Below are 16,579 nucleotides of genomic sequence, written 5' to 3'. Positions count from 1 at the left end.
TATAACTTATTTTAACTAAATCCCAAAAATTCAGCCCCGTCGGGATTTGATAGTCTTTGACAAGTTTTTGACAATTTAAAAAAATCCGCAAGTTTTAATGCATAAGAGAACTACTTCCAGAAAGGAAATAGAATACACAAAGTACTATAGCTTATTTTAACGAAATTTCAAAAATTCAGCCCCGTTGGAATCTGATAGTTTTTGACAGTTTAAAAAAATCCGCAAGTTTTAATGCATAAGAGAACTACTTCCAGAAAGGAAATAGTATGCACGAAGTACTATAACTTATTTTAAGGAAATTCCAAAAATTCAGCCCCGTCGGAATCTGATAGTTTTTGACAATTTAAAAAAATTAGGTACCGTAATTCTTTCAGAACAAAACTGTTTCTAATCTTAAGACCATTAGCTAGCAATTTAGTTCCTTATACCCTAAATTTCTAAATATTATTTTTCAGTATGTTTTACTAGATTGTTGGTCATTTGCTCTTCTATGGAACGATGTTTTTGCGTCCTTAAATATCAGACTTTCATACTTACTTTACGAGGAACATATGTTAGTTTTATTTTTTAACACTACACTGTCTCTTATTGGGTTCTTGTGAGAAACTATGACTAGTTTTTTATTTTTATATTTTTATCACATAGCAAACTTCTTCAAAAACGGATGAGAGATACTCATGTCATGCTCCTCAGTTTGAAAAATTACTAAAAATTTTTAGAAAATTTATAGTATCTTTCAGGTTTGTTGGTACAGCTAAGTTTTCTTTCAGTGAGTAATTCTGCTCTATTGTATAGTGGATAGTATATTCCTTCAAAAATTGATGACAGCTACTCTTGTCAAGTACCTTAGTTGAACAATTACTTAAAAATTTAAGAAAATTCATTGTATCTTTCATGCTTGATGATACAGCTAAGGTTTCTAACAAAGAATAATGCTGTTCTTTGGTGATGAAAGTTTCACCTTTTTTTTTATTTTATTTAAGAAAATTAAGATGTGTATACTAAGTTCCCTTACAGAGGCTGTGGACAAAGGAGATGATAATAATTCTGAAGATGCTGAGGCTCAACTGCCCAATTTCTATCAACTACGATTAGTTCCTATCATAACACAAGCCTCTCCAGCGGAAATGAGAAAACATGTTGAACAAAAATGGATGCTCTCAACCCCAGAGCAAGTAGGACAGAATTGGCATATACCAGTTGAGCTTACTTATGAGAGGCCTGATCAAGGTGATGGCATAAGACAGCAAGGAAGGCCCGGAGTGATATCCAACAGAAGACCTTATTGGCCTAACTCTGGCTACGGCATGCCAATGAGAAGACTATATAGGCCAGGTGGAATACCTGGCCATGGTACTTCCATGGGTAGACCAGGGAGACCAGGTGGAACACCTGACTACGGCAGACCAATGGGACGACCTGATTACGGCAGACCAATGGGACAACCTGATTATGGCAGCCCAATGGGAAGACCTGATTACGGCAGACCAATGGGACAACCTGATTATGGCAGCCCAATGGGAAGACCTGATTATGGTAGACCCACAGAAAGGCCTGATTATGGCACACCAGAAATTCCTGGTGGAATACCAATGGGAAGGCCAGAGAGGCCAGGTGGGGCACCTGACAGGCCCAAAATTTCCAAGACTACTACCAAAGTACCTCTACCAGAAGCCAGAGAAGTAGCTACAACCCAAAGTGCTACTGAAACAACAGCACCTGCAATGGGTATTACGACAACTACTGAAGATAGGGGTCCCATTACTGCAAGGCCAAGACCTACTCAGCCTGAGGATTCTGAACCAGAGAAATTTGCTAACATTTTTGTCTCTGATGAGGAGAGGGATGTCAGTGATGCTGAATCTACCATTCAACCTTCGACTGGAAACCCTAGGAAAACAACCATAAAGCCTAAGTCGAAGCCTACGACCACCCCTTTTGAAGAAGAAACAGAGCAACCTATAGAAACAACAACATCAAGAAGGCCCAGAACAAGATCATCCCCTTCAACTAAAGAAACAACAACACCTTTCGAGGAGGAAACAACCGAGCCTACTAAGGCTTCCAAATCTAGACCACCGACTAAAAAGCCTAGACCAAGACCTACTACCCCTCCTACAGAGGAAGAAACAGAACAACCCATAGAGAGAACAACAACCAGAAGACCAACAACAAAATCACCCCCTTCAACCTCTACATCAACCACAACTTTTGACGAGGAAACGACAGAGGCTTCCACGTCTAGACCACCAACTAGAAAACCTACACCAAGGCCTACCACCACTCCTGCAACAGAAAAAACAGAGGAACCTATAGAAGGACCAACGACCAGAAGGTCAACAACAAGAAGACGCAGCCAACCTAAAACAACAACGAAACCTTTCAAGATGGACAGCACTGATTCTACTGAAGAAACCATACTTGAACCATCTTCACAACCAACATCAAAGCCCACTACTACTCAAGGAGTAGAAACAGAAGAATACCAGGACAATTTGACCACCCCAGCTACAAAGCGTCCTACAGAAAAAAACACAACAACCACACAGGAGCCTGACACTGAAACGGATGGAGAAGATCTTAACACTGGAAGACGTCCGGACACAGACCGCCCTCGTCCACAGCCCTCTGAAACAGAAGACGGTAAGTTGATCTAAATAAAAGAAACCTCGTTGCTTGAAAGGAATTCTAAATATTTTAATTTGTCTTCAGTTACTTTTAAGTAAAGTTAGGAGGCTATAAAGCTTCCTATTTCCCCCAAATATTTTTCAAATAACTTTAATTTTAAAGCATAAGTCAATAAACGACAAGGCACAAGAAGTCGTCCAAAATCTTACAAATCACGATTATTTTCCAATGTTGAGTTAGGTGTACCAACATGTTCATTGGTATCAAATGATTTAGGAGAGTATGGGGGGAGGAATTACAAATAAACACCGAAACTGGTGAATTTTTTGAAATGTAAGACATTCTAAGAAAAACCACAATAATCATTATATTCAGGAGATTTGGCCGCTTCTTGTATAGCTATTTATTATACTTTGTCTTTTAACAGCAGCTGAGAAACTGCTACACAGCTATTAAAATTTTCCTTTCCGTTAGCTTGACTTTGGATAAGAGATAAAAAATATTTCCCCAGTGTTCCTGTTAAGGGAAAATTTCTTGTGGATGTGATACTTTATTTCAATTACATCCCTTAAATCTTGCTTTATACCTTTGACGGGAGCAATCACGACAGAGATTGCTATAAAAGATTGATAAAATCAATCTTTGTATTTTTACTACCGTTATACGAGTAATAAAAAAAATGTATGTTATTTTTTTGCAATCTAATGAAAACTCCGATACTTTAAAAACTGGCAAGAAGCCTGCTCTTGTAAAGACCTTAGATAAAATATTTCCACAAATAAATGATTCATCATTTGTTCAATATCAAGCTTTATTTTTCAGTCGCCCCTATGTAGTTGGTATGATTAGGTGGCTCTTTCAATTTGGGATTTTTATTGCATTTTTGGTATCTTATTCTATTTCTCTGCTTTTTGCACTGAGAAAAGGCTGGAACAAAAATATTGGCCAAGATAGTTGCCAATCTTAAGATATATTGGCCAATTAAAAAAAAGCGTAAAGAATACGGCATTGGACTTTAAAGTCCCTACCGGCGGTGCCAATCTCCGTTTCTTGGCCCTTCAGCCAGGAAGTGCAATGGGGGGTTGGGGGCCAACTATCCTCTGCTTTCGCACACCCTTTCTGTTTACCTTCCCCAGATTTCTCCAGGTACCCATTTAAAGCTGGGTAGACTCTGGCTGAGCTTACAGAGTCACACCACTGACCCCATTCCAAACCAAATAATTGAGTACACTAGGACTCGAACCCTCGTCCTCTCGGACAAAGGATGCTAAATCCAGCGCACCAATCGCTAGAGACTTTCTACTTGGTGTAAAATCAATGTCTTTGCTAGCTAGTATTGCCAGCAAAAGTACAATAATTAATCCAATTTAAGGTTCCAGCTGCATTGTTCCAAAACTTGTTTTGTCGTTTATTAAAACAACAAAAAGAAAGTTTTTAAAACTACGAAATTCGTTGTTTTTGTTGAAACTTTTGTTTAAACGTAGATAAAACAAATTTCATGGTAATACTTGCTTCCTCCCTCCGTAACAGCCCCCTGAAAATTCTCATGATATTCCCCCCCGCATCTTCTTCACATTTTCAGCCAGTAAGCATATGAATAAAATTTTTTATGAAATCATTCTTCTACAATAAGAGGGGGGCTGTCATCCCGCAGCACCCAAAGCTCCAAATAAAGGAATAAAGGAATAATATAAAGGAAAAATAAAGGAAATAAAGGAAAATAAAGGAATAGAGATACTGCCTCATACTCCCCCCTTCAGAACCTCTTCAATATTTCTCTGAAGTTTTGTCGTTAGAAAATGTGTCGTGAGAAAATTTTGAAATTTTTGCGAAAAAATATACTTTTGGATGCATCAGGCACGATCGAACCCCCCCCCCCCCCCGCTTATACAAAGATTTAGTGAAATTGCTTGATAATTGCTAACGGGCAATTATACATCACCTCACAAAATTTTATCAAAGATTAAGTTACTGAACTTAGTTAAATAAAGCTCTAAAATAAATATCTAGGTTAATTTTTTATTTTATGTGGACTACAGGATTTCAGGTCCGAAAGCGCAACTGCGCAACATAACTACCTCTGAAACAGGAAAGCTCAATATTTAGTTTTTCAATAATTTAAATAGATTGGATATTTCATAATTTCCAATTAGTTGAAACGTGGACCTCATTGGGACAAAATTGCAGTTTCGTGCCGTAAAATGGCAGAAAGCACCGCTTCCTTGTTGCACAATATTTTTGCTACTGAAAAAAAGGCACTATAACTTTGAACTTCCGTATTAATGAGCCTTCTCCTGATTTTCTAGGAGTATATGCTGAAATTGATACTTCTTATCTGTTGAATTTGAAATTGTGTCTTAAGATCGTTTTCTTTTTAGGGGTATTCGCCCGTTTTTAAAGTACAAAATATTCTCAGATGCTTAAGTTTCGATGGGTGGCTTTAAACGGGATGAACTTTATATACTTAGAATCACGATAAAAAGTCAAGTTTCTGGTGTATAAATTGTTATCCAATTTTTTTTTAAGTTTCGATTATCATTACAGTTCCTTACCGCAAACTGTTTGATGCAGTCCCTCAAACTTATAAATGCAAATTTTATTATTGTGTTTGGATTAAGAATGACTGATTAAGCTAGGAATTTATTATGTTTTAACCCTCTTAAAGCAATGTTTACTCCACTTCGAAATATGTTTGAACCAATAAAAGCTCCATTGTTATGAACCGCCATTTACTCAATGTTTAAATTCCTTACCCTTAGTAGCTTTTAAAAATGCAACATGGAATATTTTGAATTATTTTGGCGTTCCAATTTAGTTTCTAGAAAGTTACTACAATCTTTTTAAATAATTAATAATATTCTATTGAGCAGTCAAGTTTTGAGCTAGGGGGGGGGTCCATCCTAGGCCGTCAGATTGTAAGAAAATTTTGTCATATTATCGGAAAGAGAAGCTTCTCAATTCTACCGACTCAGTTTTCAATTAGAAAAATGCTATAGATAAATTGAATAAGATTAGTCAGTAATAATGAAAATCCTGTCATCTGATAAAATATCCATTTTGGTCGGTGTCCATTTGTTCAGCAAATATTTATTTGTTGGATATTTGTTATAAATGTTTATAACAAATATCAAATATAATTCTTATAAAATATAATTTATATCAAATAAATTTATAACAAATATAAAAAATAATAACTATAAATGTTTAATAGGCTGGAAACCATAAGATTTTGTCCATTAGGCTACTGTGTGAAAAAAGTAAGCAAAAATGTATTTGGATTATTTCTTATCTTCTATTGCGCTCATACTGTTTTGAAGCCAAGAGATGTAAAAAATTAAATAGCTCTAACAGATCTAGTTCCTTCCCCTAAAAGAAATTAGACAGCCCCCTGGTCTCCCGTGGTTTAAATCTGTTCGTTTCTATTTTTTCATATTTTTTTTTTATTCTGAAGTTAGTAATAATGAATAAGTGTTGGAAAAATTCATTATCCCTCTCATAAGGATTTCGGCTGTTAACGCTTAATTTTTTTTTTTTTTAAGAATACGGTTGAATTTATCATATTCCTTACTGGGGCATTCAATTGCCTAAAGACAAGTCAACCCAACAAGCTTTTTTAAGTTTTTACTTTACTATATCCAAATATATGCCTGTTGTCTGAAAATCTCTCAAATTGTATCATAAAAAGATGAAAATGTTGCCAAAACAACATTTATTTTTTATAGACAAACAAAAACATGGTTTTAAATATATTTGTGTTTAGCAAAATGATCAATTCATTCACTTTTTTTTAGTTTAAATGAAAAATTATAATCTGCGTTTAAGATTACTGCCTTCTTCTTTTCATAGCCAACGCTATAGCGTTGCCTATAATAAAGGCCATACGGCTCCCATGTTTTATTATTTATTATTATTATTATTATTTTTCCCAGAGGTACTTCATTTGGAAGGGGTCGTCGTTGAAACTTCAAAGGGGGCTCATTCGATTGGAAATCGAGAGTTCTAGTGCCGTTTTTAATAGTCAAAATTGATTGGAGGGGAACTAGCCACCCCCCTCCCCACGCCCATCATTCCCCCAAACACATCCAATAAAAATTTTTAGATATCCATTTTGTTCAGCGTAGTTGATTTCCAGATAGAAAATAGGTTTTTGAGGAGCAAACTCCCCCGCAGCCCTCAGGCCAAGGGTTTTAAGTTATGCCCTGGGGGCATATAAGGTTTTTAAAGAATGCACTGTTGTAGAAACTTCAAAACAGGCTCATTCAATTGAAAATTCAAAGGGCTAGTGCCCTTTTTAATAGTTAAAAGTGATTGGACGGCAACTACCCCCCCCCCTCCCAAGCCCATCAGTTCCCCAAACACATCCAATCAAAATTTTGAGATAGCCATTTTGATCAGCGTAGATGATTTCTAGATAGAAAATATGTTTTTGAGGAAGATACTCCCCCAAAGCCCTCAGGGCAAGGGTTTTAAGTTATGCCCTGGGGGCATATAAGGTTTTTATAGAAGGCGCTGTCGTAGAAACTTCAAAACAGGCTCATTCGATTGGAAATTCAAAGGGCTAGTGCATAGTCAAAAGGGATTGGACGACAACCACCCCCCCCCCCAAGCCCATCATTTCCCCAAACATGTCCAATTTAAATTTTGAGAGCCATTTTGTTCAGCGTAGATGATTTTCAGATAGAAAATATGTTTTTGAGGAGGACACTCCCCCACAACCCTCAGGGAAAGGGTTTTAAGTTATGCCCTGGGGGCATGTAAGGTTTTTAAAGAAGGCGTTGTCGTACAAACTTCAAAAAAGGCTCATTCGATTGGAAATTCAAAGGGCTAGGGCCCTTTTTAATAGTCGAAAGTGCTTGGAGGGAAACTAGCCCCCCCCCAAGCCCATCATTACCCTAAAAACATCCAATCAAAATTTGGGGATAGTCATTTTGATCAGCATAGTTGATTTCCAGATAGAAAATATGTTTTCGAGGAGGACACCCCCTCACAACCCTCAAGGCAAGGGTTTTAAGTTATACCGTGGGGGCATATAAGGTTTTTATAGAAGGTGGTGTCGTAGAAAATCCAAAAAAGGCTCATTAGATTGGGAATTTAAAGGGCTAGTGCCCTTTTTTAATAGTCGAAAGTGATTTGAGGGCAACTAACCCCCTTCTCATGCCCAAATTTTCCCTAAGCACATCCAATCAAAATTTTGAGACATATTTTATTAAACGTAGTCTTAAGTTCTGGAAATTAGGTCTTTGAGGATGACAACTCCCCCGCAGCCCTCAGGGCAAGGGTTGTAAGTTATGCCCTGGGGCATATAAAGTTTTGTAATGACAACGTTGTCGTAGAAACTTCAGATTTGGCTCAATTGATTGGAAATTTAAATGGCTAGTTCCCTTTTAATAGTCGAAACTGATTCTAAGGCAACAGACTCCCCTTCCACGCCCACCATTTCCCCTGACGCATCCAATCAAATTTTGATATAGCCATTTTGTTCAACTTGGTTGAAATTTCTGGAAATTATGTTTGAGCAGGACTTTCCCCCACAATCTTAAGGGGCAAGGGTTATAAGTTATTCCCTAGGGGCATATATGGTTCTTATGGAAGGAATGCTTTTATTAATTTCAGAGAGGGCTCATTTGATTTAAAACTGAAAGTTCTAGTTCACTTTTTAAGCTTCAAAAGATATTGGAGGGTAACCAGCTCCCCCTCCCCCCCAAATGCATCCAATAAAATTTGTAATAGAGCTATTATGTTGAAAATAGTTCAAAGATCATATAACGAAAATTCCGGAGTCGACACAACCCACCAGGGCCTGGAGGCAGGCGTTGTAAGTCAGGCCCTGGGGGCATATGTGGGTCTTCTGGAAGGGTTGCTCGTATTAACTTCAAAGAGGGTTCATTTGATTGGAAACTGAAAGTTCTAGTTCACTTTTGAAGAGTAAAAAGAGATTGGAGGGCCCCTAGCCCCCCCCCCTCCACGCCCTTGTTCCTCAAACCCATACAATCAGAACTTTAAGACTGTTTTTATGAAACAGTTCAAAGACAATATAACAAAAACTCAGGTGTCGTCACAACCCCCCAGGGTCTAGGTGATGGCGTGGTAAGTTATGCCATGGGGCATATATTGTTCTTATGGAAAGGGATTCTCGTATAAAGTTCAGAGAGGGCTCATTTGACTGGATATTGAAATTTCGAGCTCAATTTTTAATAGTCAAAAGTGATCCCAGGAAAGCTATCCTCCCCCCCCACGCCTTCCCTTTCAAAACCCATCTGATGAAAATTTTGAGATAGACGTCTTGAAAAAAAATTCAAAGGTGGCATAAGACAAACTCCGGTCTCAATGCAGCCCCCCAGTGCCCGGGGGAAGGCGATCTAAGTTATGCCCTAAGGTCATTTATGATTCTTATGAAAAGGATGCTTGTATTAACTTCGGAGAGGGCTCATTTGATTTGAAATTGAAAGTTCTAGTTGACTTTTTAAGAGTCAAGAGAGTTAAACTAGCCCCCCCCCCACGCTGTTTTTTTCCCCAACCCGTCCGCTACAAATTTTGAGATAGCCCGGGTTTTTGAAATTATTCGAAAATTAGATAACAAAATTGCCCCCAAACCATGGGGATAGGCGTTGTAAGTGCTGTCCTGGGGGCATATATGGTTCTTATGAAAGAGATGCCCGTATTAACTTCGTAGAGGGCTCATTTGATTTGATATTGAAAGTTCTAGTACACTTTTCAAGAGTGAAAAGATATCCGTGGGTAACTAGCCCCCCGATAAAATTTGTATAATAGCCATTTCATTACAAATAGCTCAAAGGTCAGATAAGAAAAAGTTCTGTGTCGACGAAACCCGCCAGGGCCAGGAGGCAGGCGTTATGTGTAATGCTCTAGGGGCATATATAGCTCTTATTGAAGGGATTGTCGTATAAACTTCGGAAAGGGATCATTTGATTTGAGATTGAAAGTTCTTGTTCACTTTTTAAGAGTCAAAATAGATCGGAGGGCAACTAGCCCCCCCCTCCTCCACACCCTAAATGCATCAGATAAAAATTTTGAGATAGATATTTTGTTAAAAATAGTTCAAAGTTCTAATGACAAAAATCTCCGGTGTCGATACAGCCCCCCAGGGCCCGGTGGTAGGCGCTGTAAGTTATGCCCTTGGGGCATATATGGTTGTTATGGAAGGTATGTTCGCATAAAATTCCTCCCCCCCACACTCCATTTATTTTTTTTCCCAGAGGTACTTCATATAGAAGGGGTCGTCGTATAAACTTCAAAGGGGGCTCATTGGATTGGAAATCGAGAGTTCTAGAGCCTTGTTTAAGAGTCAAAAGTGATCAGAGGGCAACTCCCCGCCCAAGCCCTTTTTTCCCTAATACATCTGATAAAAATTTGAGGTAGCTATTTTGTTAAAAATAGTTCAAAGTTCACGTAATAAAAACTCCTTTACGTATGGTCATTCCGTTAAAAATAGTTCAAAGATCAGATAAGAAAAACTCCTGTGTCGACACCCCCCCTCAGGGCCGGGGCAGGCGTTGTAAGTAATGCTCTGGGGGCATATATGGTTCTGATGGAAGGTATGCTCGTATAAACTTCAGAAAGGATTCATTTGAATGGAAATTAAAAGTTGAAGTTCATTTTCTCAGAATGAAAAAAGATCAGAGGGCAACTAGCCCCTCCCGCCTTCCACACCTTTGGCTGTATCGGATGGATGAACCCATCCGATAAAAATTTCAGGTGACCATTCTGTTAAAAATAGTTCAACCATCAGATATTAAAACTCCAGGGTCGACACAACCCCACAGGCCCAAGGGATAGGCGTTGTAAGTTATACTCTGGGGGTATATATGGTTCTTATAGAAGTGATACTCGTATAAACTTTAGAGAGGGCTCATTTGATTGAAAATAGAAAGGTCTAGTTCACATTTAAAGAGTCAAAAGAGACCGAAGCTTAATCTAGTCCCCCATGCCCTTTTCTCCCAAACCAGTCTGATACAAAATTGCAGGTAGAAATTTTGTTAAAAAATAGCTTAAACATAAGATAGTAAAAAGTCCGAGCTTGACAAAAACCCATTTTTTCACTTTTGCGCTGTGACTTCCATACCATTTTGTATACTTGGATGAATGTTTGATTTTTTTTTTTAAGTTTGATTTTGAAATAAGGTATTTTTAAAAACATGAAATTTTGTGCAATCAAAAACGAAAAAAAATTAATTAAAAAAACTTTCCAAAAAATAAATTTTTCAAAGAAAAGTCAAGACCATTTTAAACTTAAGCTCAGCAGATACAAATACCTGTTAAAATTCAAACTCAAAACGATCACAAATTACTATTAAAGAATAAATTAAACCCAAAACTAACAGAAATTAAATAAACAATCAGAGCAAAACCTACAACAAATAATAATATAAATGAATAAATAGATCTTAAAGCGAGTAATGCTTGGATTGAATATGAATAGCACGCTTAAAACGAAAAAAAATATTTTCCTATTGAAGTATATATGAAACTAAAAACGAACAGAAATTAAATAAACAATCAATGCAAACAAACATACAATGTAAATTAATAAACAAATCTTAAAACGAGTAAAACTTAAATTGAATATCCGAATCAAGCTTGAAATGAACAAAAATCACCACAAACAAGAGTTTGGGTATGACCTCCTTCTCTCACTGTAAAAGTCTAAAACCTACTGCGTCTTTGGCAATTTACTGAAAACTATAGGCGTCTTGAACAGTCTTGGAAAGTATAAACCACATCAAATTGAAGATTAGATGCATAATGATATTAATTGTTCAAAGATCCATCAGTTCAAGAATTGATTTCACTGTAATTGTATTTTTATTTTCAATACTGTAAGAACTGGAAAAGAAAATATTTGTAATATAATCCGTTTTCAGTTAAGCGCCAATGACGCAGTAGGCTTTTGATTTTTATTTACAGTTAGGAAAGGAGGCAGTATCCAAACACTTGTTTGTAGGGAAACTATATTCGTCTTTAACAACTTGAAAAAGAGCTAATAAATTAACCTGCATATTTTATGTATAATGATATTAATTGCTGAAAGCTCATCATTCCTTCAGTAATATCTGTTCATTTCAATTTTGACATACATGAGTAAATTCATGCTCGTTTCAGTTTTGATACTCATTTTTACTTTTCGTCGAATTGTGAAAAAATCATTGCAGGTGATAAATGCACCAGTGAAAGTCAATACCTTCATTCTAAGAACTAAGAATTAGTTATACTATTCCTAATAACTAAAATTCTAAGAACTAAGTTGAAGTCCTTAAATGAGAAATATCTGAAAAACGGAAAACTTCATAAATAAAGTTGCTACCAATAAAAAAAAGGAAAAAAAAGTTGAATACGAAACTTCTTATCACAAAATTACCCATCAGTGACACATTATATGCTAAAGTAACAATTTCTTAATTACTTCATTCCGATCTAATGAAAGAATTGTTCCAAAAAGGATAAATGTTCAGAAATTAGGATACGATTTAGGACATAGAGCTTTTTTCCTGCCTGCTAATCTAGGCCTGCTAATCTAGTCATTTTTTTAAGATTACCGACCAACATTTACAATCCGATTAAAACCCAGTGGTGGTCTCCCAGACGTGGAGGTTATAGAGCCTGAAAGCAGTATGGGTCAGCTCCCTACAGGGACTGAAGCCCCAGGACCATATATGGGAGGAGGTAACGTTACACGTTTATATTACTAATATAAGATATTATTAAGATAGACTTAAGTAATAATTAAGCTGATTTATTTGCAGGCTTTTGATAAATTTAATAATGTCTCTTTTTTAGATATGTAGAAACAATGGTAACAATTATATTAAATTCCTTATCTACAGCCCATCACACAAATGGGAGAAAGAGAAAGGGGATTCTTCTTGGCAATAAATCCTCAAAAAGGACTCCTCAACGTCTGAGTCCCTGAGAAGTCCTTATAAACAATATTAAATTATTCAATACTCAGACGGCTTAATCCAAACTCCAAATATTTTTATACTTAATTTTGAAAAAAAAAACCATTTAAATGTGTTAAAAGGAATTCTCACAATTTCCCACAATAAAATTTTCTCCAGTGTCAAAAAAGGCAATTTTTATTTTGTATCTTAGTTTTTTATGTTGGAAGAATGTAATATTTGAGAAACTTTCATCATATAAGGCACTTAAAAATATCTTTCATTAGAAGAGTTTAAATTTTGCCCAATTAATTCTGTTATTCATCTATTTTATTGGCTTTATTTTCTATTTATTGGCTTATTTCCTCAAAAAGAAATTATAAATGTGCTGGATAGCATTGAACCGTCAAAAGTGCTGGTGGTTTTAATTCCTTTTTAAATTAAATTAAAGTTCCAAAGCTACCTTTTATCAGTTTCACTACATCAATTCCCCCAACAAAATTTGCACTTTACTGAAAAATATATAAATGTTTTTACTTTTATAACATTAATAAATAAAATAATATTAACACTTTTATTCCTAAATATCAGTATATTTATATTAAACTGACAATGCACATTCATTTGTATTTTTTCACTAAAGTGCAAATTTAGTTCTGACCTTGGGAAGGCATAGGGGTTTTGTGCCCAACTTATGTTAGTTTCTGCTCGTTTTGAGTTTGACTCAGTTATTTATTGTAATTTCTGTTCATTTTGGGTTTCATTTATTTATAGATGCTGATTTGTGGTAGTTTTACGTTTCATAGATTATACGGTTTTATTTTAGCTCATTTTTGGTTTAATGGAGCTCTTTACATTCCTTTCAAAAACTTGTTTTGCAGAAAAAGTTTTTTTTAATTAATTTATGTTCATTTTATGTTGACATAGTCTTTTCAAAGAAATATAAAGTAATACTTTAAATCTTTTCGTTTTTTAAGACTTTATAGTTTGGCCTGCTATTTGTATGCTGGAGAAAAATTTTCAGCAATTTTTAACAACAAACACCAGGGTTGCCACCCTGACCTGGAAGAATTTACTAAATATGAGAGAAAAAATTTACTAAATCGCATCTGTTTTTACTAAATGCTGTTTTACCTATAAGTCGAAAATCCTTTTTTATTTATTATTTGGATGTATTACTGGATAGGCTTCATATTCCAAATGCGGTGTATCCAAGACGTCAAACAATAGTCTAGAATCATAGATTCCGAAAATCCTGCTGGTGAAGCCCGGCTTTAAGTTTATCAATGGTCTTCAGGTCATAAAATTCAGATATATTGAAAAAATTAAAAAACCATCAACGAAGAAAAACAGCTACAACTCATATTCACAAAGCAATTCAGGCGATGGAGTGCTTAGAATCTGAGGTGTGTTTGAAACTGAGGGCTTTTGAAATTTGTCCCCACGTTTCCGTTTTTAGGTTTGAAATCTAAACCCTTCAATTTTGCATTTTTAAGAGTAAATTTGCCACTTTTAAAACACTTATTGGGCTGGTCTTTAAATAAGGGATAAGCTGCTTACAAAGATTTCTGGCAAATTTTAAAGCAAGTAATTTAGAATTTTTTTTCAACTGATTTCTTATGGATTCTCATTCAAGGGAATCAAAACCCAATAAAATCTATGTCACTTCAAAACGGAAATGACGTAATCGGCAAAAAAATATGTTTACTTTCTTTGATAGCTTGGATACACTTACGCTATTTTGATTTGGTTAAATTTTAAGAGCAGAAGTAGCCCCTAAAGTTTGAACATAATCTTAAGCAAAATTTAGTTTTTAAACATAATGGGCAAATGAAAGGGTGGGCGTGGCAGTGTGAGGGGGATTAGTTACCCTCCAATCACTTTCGACTATTAAAAAGGGCATCATCCCTTTCTATTTTCAATCGAATGAGCCCTTTTCGAAGTTCCCACGACAACTCCTTCGATACGAAGTGCCCTGGTCTAAACAACAACAACAACAAAAAATAATACATTATACCCACCTCGATCTTTAATATAAAAATGTCAAGCCTTCCAATCACTTTCGACTATTATTTCGGCATAAATTACAATCCTTACTCTAAGTTATGTTAGGGTGGTTGTCATCCTAAGACCGAATTTCCAGGACTTTCAACTACGTTAAACAAAATGGCTATCTTAAAATTTTGATTGGATGTGTTTGGTGAAAAATGGGCGTGAGAGGGGGGTTAGTTGCCCTCAAATCACTTTTGACAATTAAAAAGGGCACAAGCCGTTTGAATTTCCAATTTAATGAGCCCTTTTTCAAGTTTCTACGACAAAGATTTCAATAAAAACCTCATATGCCCCCAGGGTATAACTTAAGACCCTTGCCCTGAAGACTCTGGGGGGAATGTCCTGCTCAAAGGTATAATTTCCTGAACTTTGAACTGCGTGAAACAAAATGGCTATCTCAAAATCTTTATTGGATGTGTTTGGGGAAATGGTGGGCGTGAAAGGGGAGCTAGTTGCTTTTCAATTACTTTCGACTATTAAAAAGGGTACTAGCCATTTCAATTTCCAATCGAATGAGCCCTTTTTGAAGTTTTTACGACAACGTGTTCTATAAAAACCCTATATGCCTTTTGGGCATAATTTACAACCCTTACCCTGAGGCCTGTGGGGGGGGGGTGTCATCCTCAAAGACCTAATTTCCAGAACTAAAAATTACGTTGAATAAAATGGCTATCTCAAAGTTTTGATTAGATGTCTTTGGGAAAAAGATGGGTGTGAGAGGCGGGTTAGTTGCCCTCTAATCACTTTCGAATATTAAAAAGGGCACTAGCCCTTTGAATTTCCAGCCGAATGAGCCTTTTTTGAAGTTTCTACGACAACGCCTTCTATAAAAAACCTTATATGCCCCCAAGGAATAACTTACAACCCTTGCCCCAAGGGCTGTGGGGGACTGTCCTCCTCAAAAACATAATTTCTATCTGGAAATTAATTATGCTGAACAAAATGGCTATCTCAAGATTTTGATTGGACGTGTTTTGGGAAATGGTGGGCGTGGAAGGGGTGTTAGTTGCCTTCCGATCACTTTAGACTATTAAAAAGGGCACAAGCCACTCCAATTTTCAATTGAATGAGCCCTTTTCAAAGTTTCTACGACAACTTCTTCGATACAAAGTGCCCTGCTCTAGAGGAAAAAATTAATAAACAATACATTGTGCCAACATCGTTCGTATATGCCCCAAGGGCATAACTTAAAACCCTTGCCCTGAGGGCTGTGAGGGAGTGTCCTCCTCGAAAACATATTTTCTATCTGGAAATCAACTACGCTGAACAAAATGGCTATTCTCAAAATTTTGATTTTATGTGTTTGGGGGAATGATGGGTAAGGGTAGGGGATAGTTATCCTCCAATCACTTTCGACTATTGAAAAGGGCACTAGCAACTCCAATTTCCAATCGAATGAGCCCTTTTTGAAGTTTCTACGACAACTCCTTCGATACGAAGTGCCCTGATATGAAAAAAAAATACTTTGTGCCAACATCGTTCTTTACTTAGGCAGTACGATTGCGCTGCCTATGATTTATACAACAACTTTCTATATAAACCTTACACCCCCAGGGCATAACTTACAACCCTTGCACTGAGGGCTCTGAGGGGGTTATCCCAAAAAACCTAATCCCAAAAAACCTAATTTCCAGAACTTTCAACTACGTTGAACAAAATGAATATATCAAAATTTTGATTGGACGTGTTTGGGAAAACGGTGGGCGTGAGAGGGCCGCTAGTCACTATCGAATCACTTTCAACTATTAAAAAAAGCACTAGCCCTTTCAATTTTCAATTGAATGAGCCCTTTTGAAGTTTCTACGACAACCCTTTCAATAAAAGCTTTATATGCCCACAGGGCATAACTTACAACCCTTGCACTGAGAACTTTGAGGGGGTTATCATCCTAAAAGACCTAATTTCCGGAATTTTCAACTACGTTGAACAAAATGAATAATTCAAAGTTTTGATTGAATGTGTTTGGGAAAATGGTGGGCGTGAGAGGGGCATTAGTCGCTTTC

General features: G+C 36.4%; 1 protein-coding gene across 1 annotated transcript in view; it reads left to right on the top strand.

Annotated features, from left to right (window-relative positions):
* LOC148952687 (uncharacterized) overlaps positions 1-16,579 on the top strand; it is a 66,082-nt gene that overhangs the window by 16,380 nt on the left and 33,123 nt on the right. Inside the window, exons 3-4 of the mRNA XM_089088042.1 lie at positions 1,018-2,643; positions 12,178-12,309. Of these exons, the coding sequence (XP_088944168.1) occupies positions 1,128-2,643; positions 12,178-12,309 (1,648 nt within the window). The 5' untranslated portion in view covers positions 1,018-1,127. The remainder of the gene's footprint in view (positions 1-1,017; positions 2,644-12,177; positions 12,310-16,579) is intronic.

The sequence above is a fragment of the Artemia sp. Qi Xiang Cuo genome, chromosome 4 (assembly GCF_049724085.1).
Source record: "Artemia sp. Qi Xiang Cuo chromosome 4, ASM4972408v1, whole genome shotgun sequence".
Lineage (NCBI taxonomy): Eukaryota > Metazoa > Arthropoda > Branchiopoda > Anostraca > Artemiidae > Artemia > Artemia sp. Qi Xiang Cuo.
Note: the sequence above shows the minus strand (reverse complement) of the source record. Positions and strands in the feature narration are given on the sequence as shown.